The following is an 18,946-nucleotide window of genomic DNA, read 5'->3' on the forward strand; positions in this document are numbered from 1 at the left end:
AGCGCCGCGGCCTAGATCTAGCCAAGGCGCCCGCGGCCATACGCGCCAGGCGTCAACTTGAAACATTCATAACTCGACGAATGAAAGCTCAAATTGCACCAAACTTACCTTATTCTTGAGAGCTCACGTTCCCTGTTAGTGGTGAACAATCCAACGCTTGGCGAATTCTGCTTCGCAATGATAGGAAGAGCCGACGTCGAAAGATCAAAAAGTGACATCGCTATTGACGCTTGGCCGCCACAAGCCAGTTATCCCTGTGGTAACTTTTCTGACACCTCTTGCTTAAAACCCAAAAGGATCACGAGGCCACGCTTTCACGGTCTGTATTCGTACTGAAAATCAAGATCAAGCGAGCTTTCGCCCTTCTGCCACTTGTACACGAAATAGGCCGTTTTCTTGCACTTGCAAGTGGCTCAAATTTATATGGCTCAGGTCCAGAAACTCCATAGTATAAATTCCCATCATCCTCCGACTCGTCCCTGGCAATATCGGAATGAAAACACTCAATTTCATCACCGCTGAAATCACTCTCTGATTCGCATCTCTCCATTGTTCACACGCTGTTTCCGAATGTTCACGAAGTTTTCGGAGAACGTGACGTCATAGCATCTTTGGTAACTTCCGGACTGTTTTTCGATCACTGACCAAAGTTTTGACTTAAAATTTAATTTTAGCATATTTTGAGTTTCAAATGTAAGAAAATAATTTCCCAATCTATAATTCCAGCAATCTGTGTGTGTGTCTGTATGTATCTGCGACCGCCATTTCTCGACAACCACTGGTCTGATATAATTGAAACTTGCCAGGAATATTTCCGGGGACCTGAGGATGTGCCTTTTCAAGGTTTGATATTAAATCGGACAAGCGGTTCCCAAGTTACGGCCATTTATTTATCAATGAATGACAGGACACGGTGCTATGACGTCACGATTAATGTTTGTTTGTTTTTGTTTGCACGTACGGCCACGCACGTACGAGCACGCACGTACGGCCACGCACCTAGTGATTATTAATGTGCTTACAACCTTCGAATCACGCGGTCATCAGCGACCCAAAACCTGCTCTTTAAGAGAGGGGGGGTGGAATAGTTGAGGCCTTGGTCACATTTTACATTGCACAGATGCTCCACAGGTCCCTGCAAGTTATAATGAATGTCTACTGCAACCCTCCTTCTCATCCCCTGAAGAAGCCACCAGGGAGAATTCAAAGGGAGGTGTTGTCATTCTTGGTACAAAGTAGCCCCAATTGTTCCAGAGCCTGCACAGGATGGTCCATTTTCTTAATTCTATGCCCAAAAGTCCAATGTTGAATTTAAATGAGGACTCCTTTCTGGCTGAGGCAATGTTATGATGGTACTATTTTTTGAGTAGTGGTCAATGGTGGATCTCTTCCTCATTAGTCACAGATTTGGAATTTGTCCAGGGTGCTGGCAATATCGCCCAATCTTTGAAAAGAATACCATGGGATCTTTCACCTCTGTCGGCAATGCTGGCAGATGGGACACCAAACCTAACATCCATCCGAGCAATTGTGCACTCATTGGAGCAATTTCTGGACTGCAAAAGCACCGATTATCAACACTCATCGGTCGAGAATCAAATCTAACTCCAAACTAGACAGCTAAAAGGAAAGTGTGCTACCTCTGTGCCATGCTTGCTGTTGGACTAAAAACCACATGCCATTAAAAACTTCCAGACAATTTGGTGTTAAAGCTTTCAGTGTCCAGATGTGAATAAAGCATACTATCCAGAATCGAGTTATGGAAGGTAAGGATGACATTCGCATTGTTCACTTAAGAGTGCCCAATATACCTCACCATTTTAAAAGCTGTAGTATCACTCAAACAGGAGCATGAATGTAGTGTTTATTTCTTCAAACATCATACTGCACATCGTGAAATTGGTCCAAATTCAGTAATGGCGAGAAGAATGGATTAATGCTGTACAACATAAAATTTTAAAACGGGGTACAACGTAAAAATACAATATGTACATTTATAAATAAGTATTTAAAATAAGACGTCAAACAAACAGACAGGCTGCATTGGCATTACCACGTACCATCCATGATCCTGGCAGTGAGAGATACAAAATGGAGGGGAATTGGTGGGTAAACGCACCTTTGTTCAAAATAATTCTGAAAAGCACCCCGAATGCAACGCAGCATCGGTCATTCATATGAAAATGCTGGTTTTTAACATTTTTTTTAATTCTCTGTGATCGTGCTCTGCAGTGGTCATTGAAAAACCTGGCAACCTAATGTAAAAATCAAAACGACATTCAATCCAGAATCCTTTAACCAAGGTAAAATCTTCAAAAAACAAATTATAATCTGAATTCCATCAATGCGAGAATGGGTCTTTTGTAGAAAGTCCATATCTGTGCATTTTGTTTTTCAGATTTCTCGTCCGAAGAGAGATTCTTACAACAATGTAAGCTGTAACATTCTGAAAATGGTTTTCAAAAGAAATATCATCCCATGAAGAACAATTGACATTCAAGGGCCAAATACTTTTCCACACAGCATGTGTACAATGCATACATTTTGGCTGCCAAATCACGCAAACATTCAACTTATCCACGAAGCTGGCATTACTCACGGATTTGCTTGCATTTCCCAATACCGGCGTCTCCATCCTTGAGATGCTCTTGCGTATAACAGTACACATTTTGCTGTGACCTTTTGAGAACTGTTCACAGTTTAACACAAACTTTATTTTATTTTTTTTGCACATATCCCATTGTAATCAGGACCACCACAGCAATCTGAAAGTGCTCGTTTTTCTCAGTGCGCATGTCCAAGTTTTCTTCCACTCAGCTACTGCCAAGCACGGTGCCCTCGACCGGGCTAATGGTTCCTGGCATCTCAAGGAACTCTCGTAGTTCCCGATCTATGTCATCCTGGTCTTCCTGGCTCAACTGAGAAGACGTTCCTGAAAAATAACCACTCAATCACAACCAGCATCAGCAATGATGCATCAACAAACTTAGCAACATTCAGGTGAGAGGAAAACAAACAACAAACAAACAAACAAAACAAAACAAACAAAAAAAAAACACTGTGACGTGAATGCCAAAATTATTTATATCTGACTTTATTGACGTTTTTCTTGCTCTAAAAAGTAGTTAAATTGGATTTGCAACCACTCACGGCCAGAAGGCAGCAGCAGGTCATCAGTCATAGGGAGTGATCGGCAAGATGGTGCCTCCCACGCAGTCCACCTTTGAACAATGGACCTCATGGCTCGGGCCAACAATGCAGGTTCCCGGCCTCAAATGAGTTGACTCGTACTCGCGATGGCTTGTCCCACCTGCGGAGGATTTCGGTCGTGGCTCAAACTCAGCGCTCGGTGTGATGGAATATACTGGACTGCCGCATCTGCCCTGCCCCGAAATCAACTTCCACATAGCCACTCCAATTTTAATCCAACTGCCCTCTCCGACTCCAAGACTGCTCTGGGGTCTGCAAGCTGCCGTTTTTTTAAACCCGTTCCAATGGCAGTGGAAACAATGCGTTTCCTCAGCTCCTCACACTGCATGTAAACAAGTCAATGCCAAGTGCAACCATGGCAAGACAGCGTTGCTGTGCACCCAGTTGGCTGAGCAGTGCCTTAAATCATACAATAATTAATTCCCAAAGAGATGTGTTCAATTAATAAAGAATTAATGAAAACATGCCAAATTACCAACTGTAATATTAATGATGCATCAAACCCAATCTATTCCTACCAAATACAACAAACAAAAAGTCATAAGTACCCACAACCCATTTGAAAGCAATTTAACAAAACGTCGAGAAAGTGAGATATTAATCATTATTCATTAAATCAACAGAACGCTGATAGAGGTGCGCTGAGGTTTAATATTTTGGGGTTCTTCTTTTCTCTGACAAAGGGTTAACGCCTGAAATGGCAACGTCTCGTTTCCCATGACGGTTAGCATACCTCAATCAACGTTGTTGATTTGTTCTACCTGTCTGCCAACACAGACCGACAGTAACCTTCCTAAACTAGTTCTTCATTAATAATTTTGGCATTCATATAATAATACATTATTTCTGGACAAGCCCATTATTTATTTATTTTTGACACAAGTTCTAGATGATACAATATTTTTTAAAAAGTACATTGCACAGGGGACAGAATAGTTCAGATGAAAAGACCTTTTCGCTGTCTCGGCTGGCTGGACTGCAAGGCATCGGTGGCATAGCAATGCCCAACAAATAATGAAAACCAGCAGCCATATGATATAGATGCTTGAATGAATTTCAGTATAAAACATCCATATGCAGTGAAAGTTCACCAAAATATAACTTTAATCGTGTAACTTTGAAGCTAAAGTTCCTTTAAATGTCCAACAACACTTTCTTGAACCAAAATAGATGGCAGGGTTTGATAAAGGGACCAAGAGACATAAATTTCCCCTTCACTCTGTAAATAATGTTTTGAGTGGACACAACTCTGCCAATCAACAGGGCCCTTTCAGGCAATCAGAAAAAAAATAGGCTCATGAAAGAGCAAGCAGACAGAGGGAAAAAGGGAATATACTGGCAGTGGGGCAACAGCCTGATGTAACAAGCAAGATAATGAACAAACAGGAAAAGAGAGAGAGAGAGAGAGAGAGAGAGAGAGAGAGAGAGAGAGAGAGAGAGAGAGAGAGAGAGAGAGAGAGAGAGAGAGAGAGAAACAGAGAGAGAGAACAGAGAGAGAGAGAGAGAGAGAGAGAGAGAGAGAGAGAGAGAGAGAGAGAGAGAGAGAGAGAGAGAGAGAGAGAGAGAGAGAGAGAGAGAGAAACAGAGAGAGAGAGAGAGAGAGAGAGAGAGAGAGAGAGAGAGAGAGAGAGAGAGAGAGAGAGAGAGAGAGAGACAGAGAACAGAGAATCAGAGAGAGACAGAGAATCAGAGAGACAGAGAGACAGAGAACAGAGAAACAGAGAGACAGAGAAGGGAGAGACAGAGAGACAGAGAACAGAGAATCAGAGAGACAGAGAGACAGAGAATCAGAGAGACAGAGAGACAGAGAAACAGAGAGACAGAGAGAGAGAGAGAGAGAGAGAAAGAGAGAGAGAGAGAGAGAGAAAGAGAGAGAGAGAGAAAGAGAGAAAGAGAGAAAGAGAGAAAGAGAGAAAGAGAGAAAGAGAGAAAGAGAGAAAGAGAGAAAGAGAGAGAGAAAGAGAGAAAGAGAGAGAGAGAGAGAGAGAGAGAGAGAGAGAGAGAGAGAGAGAGAGAGAGAGAGAGAGAGAGAGAGAGAGAGAGAGAGAGAGAGAGAGAGAGAGAGAGAAACAGAGAGAGAGAGAGAGAGAGAGAGAGAGAGAGAGAGAGAGAGAGAGAGAGAGAGAGAGAGAGAGAGAGAGAGAGAGAGAGAGAGAGATTGGAAGAAAAGTCATATTAAAAAAAGATAAACATAGGCCACCAACCTGTCTGCGATGTGAGAGCAACAGGACTTGTGCTTCTGCATCATCATAGGAAATGCCCATAATGTTGAGAGCTTTAGATTATACAGAATCCAGGAGAGATATATGCGAGGCTGGAGCTGTAGACCATACGGAAGAGCAGGATGTCATTGAACTATGGACAAAGGCTTTGAAGACTATGTAATTCTTATTTTGAAAAAATGACTTGGAACAATGGAGGATGCCCAGTCTGCAGCTGGCTTTGGAAACCAGATTCGCTACATATTCAGCCCAGGAGAAGTCATGGCTGATGGTAAAGCATAGAAGTTCAATAATTTGTTCAGGCATGAACCTAGCAAATTCCATCATACTCAGTGTGATGGTTACTTACTGGAACTTAAGAAAGAGGTCGAGGTGATTGTATAGTTACATCTCATTATTTGTTGTTTCGCGGCCCACGAGACTCAGTCATTAACGGACCTGTTGTGTGATTTCAACACTGTCGAGTGGGTTGGGACTCGAACCTCGGTTCGGGACCAAAGCCGGTGACAACAATTGCAATACCAAGGATGTGGCCATGACAAAAAAAAGACATCTAAACCCTTGTTAAATTAATGATGATGCGGAGATAGTTTGACGCTATTAAAATGCAAAATTAGTGTTGAATTAATGAAATAACTGCTGAAATAACTGCTAAAGTGAACGACAAGACCTACCCAAACTTGGCAGATTTGAAGATTGTTCATCGAGGCAAGATGTGGCATCGTGAGCTTGCATCGGCGATGGGACCAAGTCAAGGGGCCTCTCCAGTCTTTCTTCAACTGCATCATGGCCACCTTGCAGCACAATGCAAAAAGAGATAATACCGTTTTAGAAAATATGGAACGTTACATTGATGGCAAGAGGATTCGCTCACTATGAAAGCTGCTACAATCAGAGGTGTAGAAATGTAGTCCAATGGTTCCACAGAGATTTGTTGAAAAACAATTTCTCGATTGGTTTTGCCTTGGAGCAGTTGCTTGCACGTATCAGAGCCTTACACTGGCTGGATCCTGACAAGTTTACAACAGCCGGTACTGCTGCAGTTACTGCCATACTTGGCAGCTTCTGCTCCACTCGATCAGCCTGCGTTGAATCACCCTGCTCAACTTCATCCTTTTCTTTTCCTGCACAATGCAACACATAATAAAACTAAAAGGGTACTCGGTAGAGCGCATACCTCGGCCACGCAATGCCTGATCCACAAGAACATATCGGGCCAAATACATTGTTGAAACATCGTGCTATATATCGTTTTTGGTCCTATCTCTCAATGGTGAAGAATCACTTAGAATATTCTCGAATATTGAGAGTCAGATCTGGATCCGGATCTTCATGAAAATCTAATCATTTCGTCCTTGTCACACACCGAACCTGTCCATAAATTTTCAACCGAATCTGTCGACAACTTTTGGAGATATCCTGCACACAAACAGACAAACAAACAAGCAAAAAGGGGTGAAAACATAACCTCCTTCACCTTTGGTGGCAGAGGTAATAATCAGGCCACAATTTCTTGTTGAAATGTAATCCTATATATAGCCAGCTCCATTTAAAACTTGGCAGACTCATCATTCCATTGATCTTCAAGCTGGGTTTCTCCTCTCCGAAACAGAGTTCCTACACTTCCTCTAGCACAATATCCATATTGCTGCCTTATGGCCAGAGGTTTGTAATAAAACGAGAATGACTGCACTGTGGTCACAACCAAAATCAGATGCTGGACTGATTGGGAAACATGCACTTAAAGCACTCTTAAAAACTCACACCTCTCATCCATGACAGCTTCCACCACGGTTATATCACAACGAGCTGATTCATCACATGGTCACAGAGGGTTTAACCCCAATATGGGGCCGTTCAAAAATTTCGTTGGCCTAACGCTATATTTTTTTAGAGAGGCATGTTGACAGGCTTGATTAAACCTTGCTTATAATTTTTATTCGACATCGATTATATTTTTCGGTCTCCATGATCGTGCGTAACACTCGACCCAAACAAAGCCAATGTAAATCTGATGCAACAAGGGCAGTGTGTAATCAGCAGAGGCCTTACAGGCATGATGTCTAAGACCCACCAGAAAACCAAGATGGAGGCCATATTATTTTGTCTGGGTGCCATGGTGGGTAGGGTCCGGCAGCTATCCGATCAGCGAGTGCAAATTTCAAAAATCAACCCCGAACAGCAACAACAACAACAACAACAACAACAACAACGCATAGCTCTTGTAGACCGATGTCGCAGGTAAAAAAATTGTCCTTGTACAAGCGGGAAATCAAAAACTTTCCAACCAACCATTAAAGTCTTTAACGCTTGGTCCTGCACCTGTAAAATTCTGCACAGGTATTTGTCTTTTTCCACTGAGTTTCTATCTCAGCCAGCATCACACATTTTTTTTCACAGCAGTGGGCAAGATTTCTGATGCCATTGGAAAAGGAATCATGGTTTTGGCTCTGATACGTTTTGAAAACGTAAAAACGTTTTGACTCTTCCCTTTCATTAAAAAAAAAGAAGTCTTATGTAAGCAAATGACACCTAATGAACCCCCCCCCCCCGCCGAGTTTTCCAGCCTTCTCTCGATCTTCCTCGATTCGTCACTTTATGTCGACCGTTTCACGTAATGTAGCACATCACAACTCAACCGTCACGTTTTCTCAACCGGGGTGTACCAACAATGGGTTTGTGGTGGCTTAACCCTGTTTTTTCATCCAGTCTTGTCGTAAATTGAATTCTCAACATGTACAGCTTCGACGACGCAACAAAACCTTTTATCGACCCGAGTGGTTACAACAGACAGCACTTGTGCCAACCAATAAGAGAATCGTTTAATGTTGGAAAACTTGTAACTTATTAAAACCACACCTTCGGCAGAGACCAACCACGTCTAATATGCAATTGTATATCCTGTCGGACCCCGCTATTCGCGGGGGATACGTTCCTGGAAAATGCCGTGAATGTCGAAACCGCAAATGTTGGGGCATCGTTTTGATGGAAAAAGGGGGAATAGGTTCCCGGCGGTTCGCGATTCATCCATCCATCCATTGGAACCATACTCTGTACGGTGCGTCGGTGCTGCCGAAGCAGTTTCCTTGGCAATTGGGCACAATCCTGGATGGGTCGCCACTCCGATGCCAAATTTTAAAATTTATCATTTAATGAATCAAATAAATGCATACATAGACGTGAATTGGGCAGTGTTGATCGAGGCGTGTCAATTTCCCTACAGTGGATCTGCACCAGTGAGGTATCGTGAAATGATCTGCAGCCTTTCCATTGTTCTTTTTCCTTTTGTCTCTATTTTACATTGAGCATTCACCTTCTGGTTCCATCTTGGCTTTCCTGTTTATGTCTTGCCAGGCTGCCTTCATATTTTACCAACAAGATATTTTCTCTTGCTTTTATCTTCACTCTTAGCTATTCCCACTCTTGGCCAATCAGATGGATATTGATGGTTTTGTGACCTTGACCTTTTGATGTCAAAACAATTTGCTTTTAGCGTTTTATCCTTGACCCAATTCAGTGACCCAATATGCAAACCCTGTTCAAATTTCAAGTCAATCGGACGAAAACTGACGATTTTATGTGATGCTGACATTTGACCTTTTGACCAAATTATTAACTTGACTTCTCCATATTCTTAGAATAAAGCTTTGATGAAAATTTGTGACAAAAGCTCAAATGGTGAAAAAAAAAAAGTTATGGCCTGGACATACGCACAGAAGTGTTTGCAAAACCCCGTCTCCCGCTGCATCGGGGACAGGCTAATAACGAGTTCCCTTCCAAGGAACTTTGACGCAGGTGGCCATTAGGCCCATGAAAGCCTGCACCATTATTCCCAACCTATGGTTGTTTATCCGTGCTCTATCCTTTTTAAAGCAAGGAAGCAGCAACGTATTCTTGGAGTCTTTGGTATGACTCGGCTGGGGTTAAAACTGCCGGCCTCCCAGACTCAGAGCAGACGCTTTAACCTTTATACTACCGAGTGGATAAATCCTTGCTGTGTCCACATAAATCTTTTGAATCAACCCCCCACTTTCACTTTATTCCTATCCCCTCTCACCATCCTTTTTCATTCCCCCATTCCTATGCACTTACCCCTCCTATTCCTCTTCTTCAATATTCAAACGATGAATTTACACCCTTTCCCCTCATATGCACACATCATTTTAAATGAAAATGGCACCAAGCAGCAGCTGCATGATGGTCTATACGCTCTATATGGAAAACTTGGAGGACGTTTTGGTCAAGAATAAATCAATTTGGCCAAGTAGTATATATGCTAATTATTAAATAAATAAAAAAAACAGTTACAAACCAAATGAGCTCAGCAAGGACATTTCAAAGGAAGCAAAATCCACAGCATCACTTGAAAATGTATCTGCATTCTGTACATCGGAGGCCAAGTTTCCCTGTGAAAACATGACGTCAAGATCAATATCAACTGTGAAAACAACCTTGCTGTGTCAAATTTGCAACTACAAGTTATTTCAAACTGTTCAGAGTGATAACAGTACCGTTTCTTCAGGCAGTTTTGTTTCCATTCTGTCAATCAAGGGTCGTCTTTTCTGCACAAATGGAACAGGAGAAGGTCCGAAGTAACAAAGTGCCCAAAAGGTCCTGCGAGAGCAGAGTTATGTGCAAGAAAAAAAAAAGCCTACTCGAATATGGGTTCTTCACATTTTGACATCGTTTCATTTTTTCATAAAAACTTGCTGAAATGCCCGTCTACGACGGGTCCCCGGAAATTGCATGAATATTCTCATGCAGCTCATGTCACCATGTTCTGTGATCGTTGCAATATTTAATTCGTTTCAAATGATTTTGTGTGCACATATATCTTTACAATTGAATTCGAGCTGAAGTGTCCCCAAAAAAGTGATGTACTCATTTTCATTTATGAAAAATTAGCAGAGCCTACCGGTCGCTTTGCTGACGAACCAATTAATCATTGCATTTGCCAAAAATTATGGGCGGAGAAGGAAAGGAAGACAAATTTACCTGAGCATAGAGTGCTTTAACACCCCCCCCTACCCCAACACCTTCCTGTCACCATGTCCCCACATCATACTCCACCCCCTCCCCTCTCTACCCCACCCCCCCCGTTCATCCTGTTGTCCCTCCCTTCTCAAAATGTCTCACGCATGATGACAGGCTTCAACTAAAGAGGACAAATTTACCCATGCTAAGAGTTCTTTAACCTCAGCGTTTCCCAAGTAAAAAATACCATCAGAGATGGGGAATCCCCTGCCATTGAATGAAAAAGGTCATACATATTCCAGATAATGGGGGAGGTGAATTGGAAACAAGACACCATTTGGTCATCATCTCGAAAAAGTTCCCCAGGGGTGAGGAATATAGTAACCAAAAATAATTGAAATCAGATAAGCGGTTTTCCATTTATTACAAAGAACATTTTTTCCAAGATGGCCGCCCCAGTCGGCCATCTTGGATCCGGCCACACCCAAAATCAATAGGGTTCTTCCTTTTCAGGTGATACATGTGTGACCCAAATTTCAAATCGATATGGCGAACAGTTTATGAGTTATCGCACTCACAGCTATAAATGTTGACGCCGCCCCAGTCGGCCATCTTGGATCTGGACACGCCCAAAATCAAGAGGGTTCTTCCTTTTCAGATGATACATGTGTGACCCAAATTTCAAATCGATATGGCGAACAGTTTATGAGTTATCGCACTCACAGCTATAAATGTTGACGCCCGGACGGACGGACAGCCAGAAGGACAGCCGGACGACCTGGGTGACAATATCCCCTTCTGCCACGCGGCAGGGGATAAAAAACAAGAAAAGGTAACACCCATAGCCACCACCACCCGGTGGTGAGACATCGTATACATTTACATGGAGAATTTGTCCCCCCCCTCCTCCCATACCCCCATATGAGGCTGCGGCCATATAGCCTACGTTACCCTGCACACAAAGTTGTATTTGCACCCTGAGTTTGGAGTTTGTAACTTAAAAGATAAGCCATGCATAAAGAAGAAAGAGAGAGAGAAAAAAACAAAAAAAGAGAGAAAGAGAGAGAGGATGAGATTGGGACCATACTCTGTGGAGAGCGTTGGTGCTGCTAAAGCAGTCTCCTTGGCTATTGGGCACAATCCTGGACGTGTCACCACTCCGACACTGTGTACCAGCATGCTGGCACTTATTTTGCCAACCTCAGAAGGATGACAGGCCGAATGAACCCCACCTGGTATTAATTCAACAGCGGAGTGGGATTTGAACTCTGGACCGGAAGATCCAAAGCCCATCACCCTAACCATTAAGCCAACACCAGGCATAATGAAAGAGAGAAAGAGAGAGAGAGAGAGAGCGAGAGAGAGCGAGAGAGAGAGCGAGAGAGAGAGCGAGAGAGAGATAGCGAGAGAGAGAGCGAGAGAGAGCGCGAGAGAGAGCGCGAGAGAGAGCGAGAGAGAGCGAGAGAGAGCGAGAGAGAGAGCGAGAGAGAGCGAGAGAGAGAGCGAGAGAGAGAGCGAGAGAGAGAGCGAGAGAGAGAGCGAGAGAGAGAGAGCGAGAGAGAGAGCGAGAGAGCGAGAGAGAGAGCGAGAGAGAGAGGGAGAGAGAGAGAGCGAGAGAGAGAGAGAGAGAGAGAGAGAGAGAGAGAGAGAGAGAGAGAGAGAGAGAGAGAGGCGTTTATATGCTGTATATAAATGCAATCCCTGGAGTTTCGACTACATACACAGAGCTCCATTATAGTATGATTACATTTCTTTTTATGCTGGTGAACAACCTCCAAAGTTGTCAAGAAGAGTGCATCAGTCATAAAGTCAAGTGAAACAGACATATGTACCAGTAATCATGCTTTTGTGACATCATAAGTTTCAACTGAAGGTGGACAGAGGTTGTTTTTTCACCCCTGTCTGTCTGTCTGTCTGTCTGTCTGTCTGTGAGCCGGATAACTCAAAAGGTTGTGGACAGATTCGGACGAAACTTGGAAAACAGGTTGGGAGTGTGACAAGTATGAATTGGTTCAATATTGGTGATGATTTGGATTCGGAGAAGAGAATATTTTAATTTTTAAAGCGATTCTTCATAATGGAGAGATGGAGTGAAAAACTATATTTCACATGATAATCTCAAAAAGTTGTGGATGGGTTATGGCAAAATTTGGTGGAGGAGTTTGGTAAGTGACAAGAGCAAGACGATTAGATTTTGGGTCAGGTCCAAGCTGTTTGCAGATAAGCAGATCTGGCTTATCAGGTCACGTCAGGTACAGGAGCATCTGCCGGAGCAGCACGTCACTGCATCCACTTTCCAGCGAAACTCCAGGGGCCTCCACCTGGCCATCCCCCAGGCAGATGCCTGGCCCATCCCCATCTCATTGAGATGCCAATCAACCTGCTGCAACTACGAGGCACGTGTTCGGCCCATTGGCCTGTTCCACTGACGAGGCTCCCACACTGAGAGAATCTGGTGAGCAGGATCAGTGTCAGGAAAATGAGCCACATGTCCATACAGCCGCAGATGACACTCACAGACTCAAATGAGATTTGTTACCTGCATAGTCTCTCTCAGCAACGGCTCGTTGGACACAAAGTCTGACCAGCGATAGCCAAGGATTCTCTGAAGAGACCTGGTACGAAAGGAATTAAGTCTCCATCTCAGATCCCGAGTCTCATATCCGTAGAGCAAGAATGGAAGCACCAAGGACCTGAAGACTCGGACTTTCGGCCTCCTTCACAGGTACTGACATTACCACACCCCATGATCCAGTGAATCCATAACTCCCCAGGCCTGACCCAGACATCTATTAACCTCTGGCTCAGCCAGCAGGCATGAATATCACTGCCAAGGGAAGTGAATCTCTCCGTGACCTCAACGTCCTTACCACAAACAGGTACAGACAGGATAGCAGCATCCAAGATGTCAATGAAAGCCTGCATCTTAGTTTTGACCTAAGAAACCCATAATCCCAGCGGCTCCCACTCCTCATTCAGCACCTTGAGGGCCCCCAAAAGGATATCTAGAGTCTACGCAAAGATGACTGCATCATCTGTGAAATCAGGGTCAGAGATTTTGACAATCCCAAACGATGCACCGCAGCTTGATCTCTCAGACATCCTCCCCAGAATCCAGTTGATACAAGTGCTGAAATATTTGAGGGCCAGTACACACCCATGACGAACTCCAGTAACAACTGGAAATAAGTCTGAGATGGTGTCATCACATCTCACAGCTCTCTCAGTACCAGAGTACAGTTCAGACATCAGATTGATCAGTTTTGGTGGCACCCCACGAAGACCAAGAATCCTCCAGAGGGCATACCGATTCACTGAAATTGAACGCTTTGCAGAGATAAACATAGGCTGCAAGCCTCCTCTGCTGACACTCTCATCTACATTTGGTGAGGACCCAAAGGACAAGGATATGGTCAATCGTTGGCCTGTGGTGTAAAGCCTGACTGCTCTGAGCTCTGTTGCTCAAGCAGATGGTGGCAAACCCTATCAAGAATTCTCCGAGCAACGACCTTGCCCGGCACTGAAAGTAGCGTCACCCCTCGGTGGTTGCTGCAGTCCTGGGGATCACACTTCCCTTTCCAGAGAGGGACAACAAGGCCCCTCTTTCAGTCAGTTGGGATGATGCCTGTGTTCCAGGCAGAGCACAGAACTGCATGCAACAACATTAAGACAGCATTTCCCCAGCCTTGAGAAGTTCAGCATGGATATCACAGATCCCAGGAGCTTTACCCCATTTCTACTGGTTCGCCACAGCCTGCATTTCTACAAAAGAAGGTGGATCACAGTTGATTGGAGGGTCAGTAATATGGATATTAACACCCCTGACATCCAACTCAACAGCTGGTGGATCAGCCTGGTACAGCTGTTCAAAGTAACCGGCCCAGCGGACCTTCACTTCGGACTCCTCTGTCAAGAGACAACCACCATCTGCTCCAACTGCAGTACACCGAGGGACGGGCTTGCAGGAATGCAATGCTCGAATTCCCCTGTTTGCAGTTTGAGAATCACTTGACCACAGGTGATGCTCTACCCCCTCACAGATTCCTCACACACTGGCCTCACATTTGTCCACCCTCAGCGCACGTACAGTTTTATGCCTCAACTCACTGAACAGCTCAGCTCTGCCATCAAGCCTGGCCTTGCGACTCTGGTAAATGGTATCCAGTGTCCCTTGAGAGACAAAATTCTTCTTCGCCCTACGGTGAGTTCCAAGACATCCACTGGCAACATCAAGGATGGTGGTCTTCAAGGCACTCCACAACTCTTCAGGATTTCCCAAAGCACACAGACCCCCTCCCCCCCCAATTTCCCACTCAGTCTGTTCACAAACTCCTCATCTACCCTCTCGTCCTTGAGCTTGCCAACATCCAGCCTCGCCTGGGATGGTGCCATTCTCTCAGATTTAAGCTGCAACTTTAGAGTTGCTACCACAAGCTTGTGGTTGGTATTGAGGAACTGAGCACTCCGGTAGACGTGGAGTTCTGGATCATCCTCAAGTGACCATGAATGAGCACATGGTCAATCTCCTTTGCCACACCACCAGCGTTGGAATACCAAGTCCAGCGATGAGCCTGGGGTTGCTGAAACTATGAACTAGCCACCCAAAGTGCATGACTTCTTGCAAAGTCAAGGAACTTGGTGCTATTCTGTTTCACAGTTCCAGACCCATGGGGACCAACACATGTTTCATAACCATCCGAATCAGTTCCAGTCGATGCATTGAAATCCCCCAAGACGAGAAGAGTATTCCGCCTGGGGCACTAATCAACCAGAAACTCGAGTGTGGTATCGAATGCGTCCTTCACGGTGAGATCACTCACCTCAGTCGGAGCATAAACAGAGATCAGGGAAATGACACCCAAGAAGTGAGGAATACTCAGTCTCATAATACGCTCGTTGACCGGTGTTACCTCAATTATCATTGGAGTCAGGTTATTGGACACAGCTACAGCAACTCCTTGGGCATGGTAACCATCAGAGCGACCAGAACAATAGTAGGTGTAACCACTCACCATGGTCTCACCACTATCGGTCTCCGAACTTCAGAGAGTGCTGCAATACCAATGTTAAAACGTTTGAGCTCAGATGATAATAGAGACAGGTGATCATCCTCTCTTTGGGATAGGACATTTCAGGCACCTACCCAAAGGGACTGCTTCACATTAACCCAAGGAGACCGCCGTCTAGTGGATGACACCTCAGCACCTGCCCGACGCACACTACAGCAATTTGACCCAGGAAGGTTACCCCGTGGTTTTCCTCCTATCATCAAAGAGTGGGCGTCCCAGAGGTTTTGCCCCAATCCCCATCAGGGGGATAAAAGAACAAAACATCTAAACTATTCAGCCTGGCGGAGTTATGCGCTGCACCGAGTGCCATTCTCATATTGTAAACTGTATTGATGCTTTCCTTAAACTTTCCTTACACTTTCCTTCCCACCTCATATTATATAGTCTTTTGTTGCATCATCGATGTTTTGTATAATTAAATGACGTTTCAGATGAGAACAATAAACAAGGCAACCCTGTTTAGCGTTCACATTTGCACCGATTGGCCCATGACACTCAGAATCCAGGTTCAAATCCCAAACACCATCTGCATTTGTTAATTGGCAACTAAAGTCTTTATAATTCATGTTCTAGTTGAACATTGCTTTGGTTTATTCAAATGAAAACGGTATGGCAGTGCTGGGGTAAAGATTTAGTAATTTGCAAAATTACCATGCAGCCAATGAATGATACATGTCCATTTGGCCTTGAAGGCATTAATAAGACAATCGATACAGCAAACCCTCAAATATCACAGATTCGAACATCGTGGGTTTCGACCAATCGCGGGAAACCTGTGTTTCGCTTTTGTTATCGGAGGATTTAATTTCGACCAATCACTGTTTTTGAGCTAAGGCGAGTCATCGTTTGCATCCTGTGCGTGTAAGTTACCGTCCATCACGAGCCTTGTGGTGTTTCTCATGCACCATTTTTTAATGAGCCCAAACATAAAGTGATGGACAAAGTTAGTTGTGCCAAAAGGCAGAGAAAGGTTATGACATTGGGCAAAAAGATTGAGTTGTTCGATCAGTTGGCTTGAGGAGAAAATGTGGCATCCGGACTGTCTGTCATTTTGGGCTCAATGATTGTACTCTTCCTCATCCCTAAACCTTCATTTTCCTTCAAACCTAATTCCCAAACCTTCATTATCCAACGCCGTATTCAAACCTCATTCCAAAATATTCATTACCCAACTCCGTATTCGGATCTTATTCCCAAACCTTCTTTATCCAACTCTGTATTCGAGTCTCCTTCCCAAACCTAAATTATCCAACTCCGTATTTGAACACCCATTCTCAAACACTTAATTTCCGACACCCGGACTCAAATCCCCATTCTATTCTGGGAGAGGATTCATAGCCTCGCAGCTTCCTGTCCAAGCAGGGAAGATTGGGATTGAAGGTGAGGTAGTTAAGGATCATGTTACTGTTACCCTTCTCCATTGTGGCAATGCTGCAGGCGACTGTCGTAAAGCTAATGTTGCTTTCCAATCGCCTTCCCCGCTCCCCCTGCTTACCCTTCCCACTCTCACAGCCTCATCCCAAGCTAATTCTTGTGGTTTATATTTACGGTGGCAGAGTACAATGCGAGTACGTAATGTTCTTACCCCACCCACCTCACAGTTTTGTAGTAAATTAAAAGGTAAAAGTCTTGTGTTTTTGTTTAATCTACACTGTATTTATTGTATTTTCATGTTTATTATCTTGCCAAAACGAAGTTTTTGCAAGATATGTTAGTCAGCTTGTATGTTTTTTTTTATTTTTTATTTTTTTGTTTTTCTGTAATCACGTATAAAAAATTCTGCAGAGCACAGTTATCATTGGAAATTTTTGTAACTTCGCATATCAGAGGCATATAGAGGTCCCTTTCAGCGCATAAAAATTTGAAGGTCAAGGTCACTTTGTCGCAAATCAGGGGAGTCGACGAAACCCTTATTTTTTGAGTAATTTTGATCGGATCGTCTTCAAACTTCATGGGAATATAGTTCATGGTCTGGCGCTCAGCTGATTAATTTTTGGTGGCAATTGGCCTTGACCTTCATGGTTAATGCCTAAGGTCAAACATATTTGACCCCAAGGTCAAATTTTCAAGTTTTAGGAACCATATCGTGTAGTACCTCAAATTGAACACCTCGATGAGTGCTTTCGAGGTATGTCAAGCTTGAGACATTATGATGTCATTTGGTGACGTTATGAGGCAAACGCATATTTTCATGGTTACTCTGTAGAACGATTCTCATCGGAATCTCTCGTCGGCAGATATTCCTCAAGGAGTCGCTCCTGGTGGATAGCAGCTCTGTTCACCTCAGTGTGACCTTAAAGAAGTCACACGTGGTCACCTTTTGGCAAGATAGGGTGACATTGGTTTATTTTAATATTAACATGCTTTATATATATATATATATATATATATATATATATATATATATATATATATATATATATATATATATTTACATGTTTATTCCAATTGTAATGTGTTTATTTCTGGTTGCCGTTGATCTTCCTCAATATTTTCTCAAAGTCCAGGAAGGGAACCCCCCTGTTCCCATTGGCCCTGAGTTTCCACGATCGCAGTTTTAACTGTCATGGCATTTTCCAGGAACCTAACCCCCCTGATATTGGAGGGTTCACTGTATAAAAATTGAAATGTTTGTTTGTTTGTGACGCTACTGAGCTCCCAAGGTTAATCGCCACAAAACTTTATTGGATTTTTAACCACAATGCACCTGAATAGGGGGTTTAAACAGTCATGAGGAGGTCATTTGGACCGTTATCACTCCTATACACCCTTTAGACCCCATTTGGCTGTTGAAAATCCTTAGACCTTTACACCCTTTAGACATGTCAGACCTTTAAAACTTTTTTGACCTTTTAAAATCCTTAAGCCAGTTTAGACCCTTTTAAAAAATTGAAAAAAAATTGCCGAAACATCAGTTTTGATAACCTTTTTCGTGCACCATTTTTAATTTTTGATAACCTTTTTCGCATCACAAGTTGCAATGACGAATCAAAACTGATATCCCAAAGCGAAACTGATGTTGAAAAGTGAAAATGAAACTACTGATCTATGGATCATTGAATGGGAAACCAGAATTAAATACTGTGAGAAATACCAAATGGAAATTGCCAAAAGCAAAGATATTGGGGAGTATAGAGAGAGGGGGTAGGTTGGGGACTGAAGAAACGATGTGGAGAGGGATAGGTGCCTGTAGGTGGTTTGTTGTGGTTGAAAGAACTTCGGTGATCTTCATTCAGGTGGTAGGCCCAAGATGTGCCAAAATCCATTTCCAAGCCATGCTTTCATAATATCACCCTCACTCTCAAGCAGTACTTTGGAGGTACAACAAGCATGATTTGGAAATATTCATTGGTAGAATGGAATGAGGTTACCAAGGTTACCAGCTCCATCCACTGTGATATCTGCACACTGAATATTTACACTGAATTCCCGTTTCTACCAATACACACTCATTTGAGGGGAGACATTGCT

At 43.5% G+C, this 18,946-nt stretch overlaps 1 protein-coding gene across 6 annotated transcripts in view; it reads right to left on the bottom strand.

Annotated features, from left to right (window-relative positions):
• Positions 1–1,849: 1,849 nt before the first annotated feature.
• Positions 1,850–18,946, bottom strand: part of LOC147021562 (bromodomain-containing protein 9-like) — a 62,225-nt gene continuing 45,128 nt past the window's right edge. For 3 of the 6 annotated variants that reach the window (XM_085891613.1, XM_085891611.1, XM_085891612.1), the window contains exons 13-18: positions 9,944–9,994; positions 9,745–9,838; positions 6,431–6,556; positions 6,107–6,226; positions 3,151–3,310; positions 1,850–2,932 (exon numbers count right to left, since the gene is read on the bottom strand). In XM_085891613.1, the coding sequence (XP_085747739.1) occupies positions 3,174–3,310; positions 6,107–6,226; positions 6,431–6,556; positions 9,745–9,838; positions 9,944–9,994 (528 nt within the window). In that variant the 3' untranslated portion in view covers positions 1,850–2,932; positions 3,151–3,173. The remainder of the gene's footprint in view (positions 2,933–3,150; positions 3,311–6,106; positions 6,227–6,430; positions 6,557–9,744; positions 9,839–9,943; positions 9,995–18,946) is intronic. The other 3 variants (XM_085891615.1, XM_085891614.1, XM_085891616.1) reach the window with 3 other exon arrangements.

Source organism: Eptatretus burgeri, chromosome 8, assembly GCF_056783735.1.
Source record: "Eptatretus burgeri isolate ZD-2024b chromosome 8, Ebu_testis_v1, whole genome shotgun sequence".
NCBI lineage: Eukaryota > Metazoa > Chordata > Myxini > Myxiniformes > Myxinidae > Eptatretus > Eptatretus burgeri.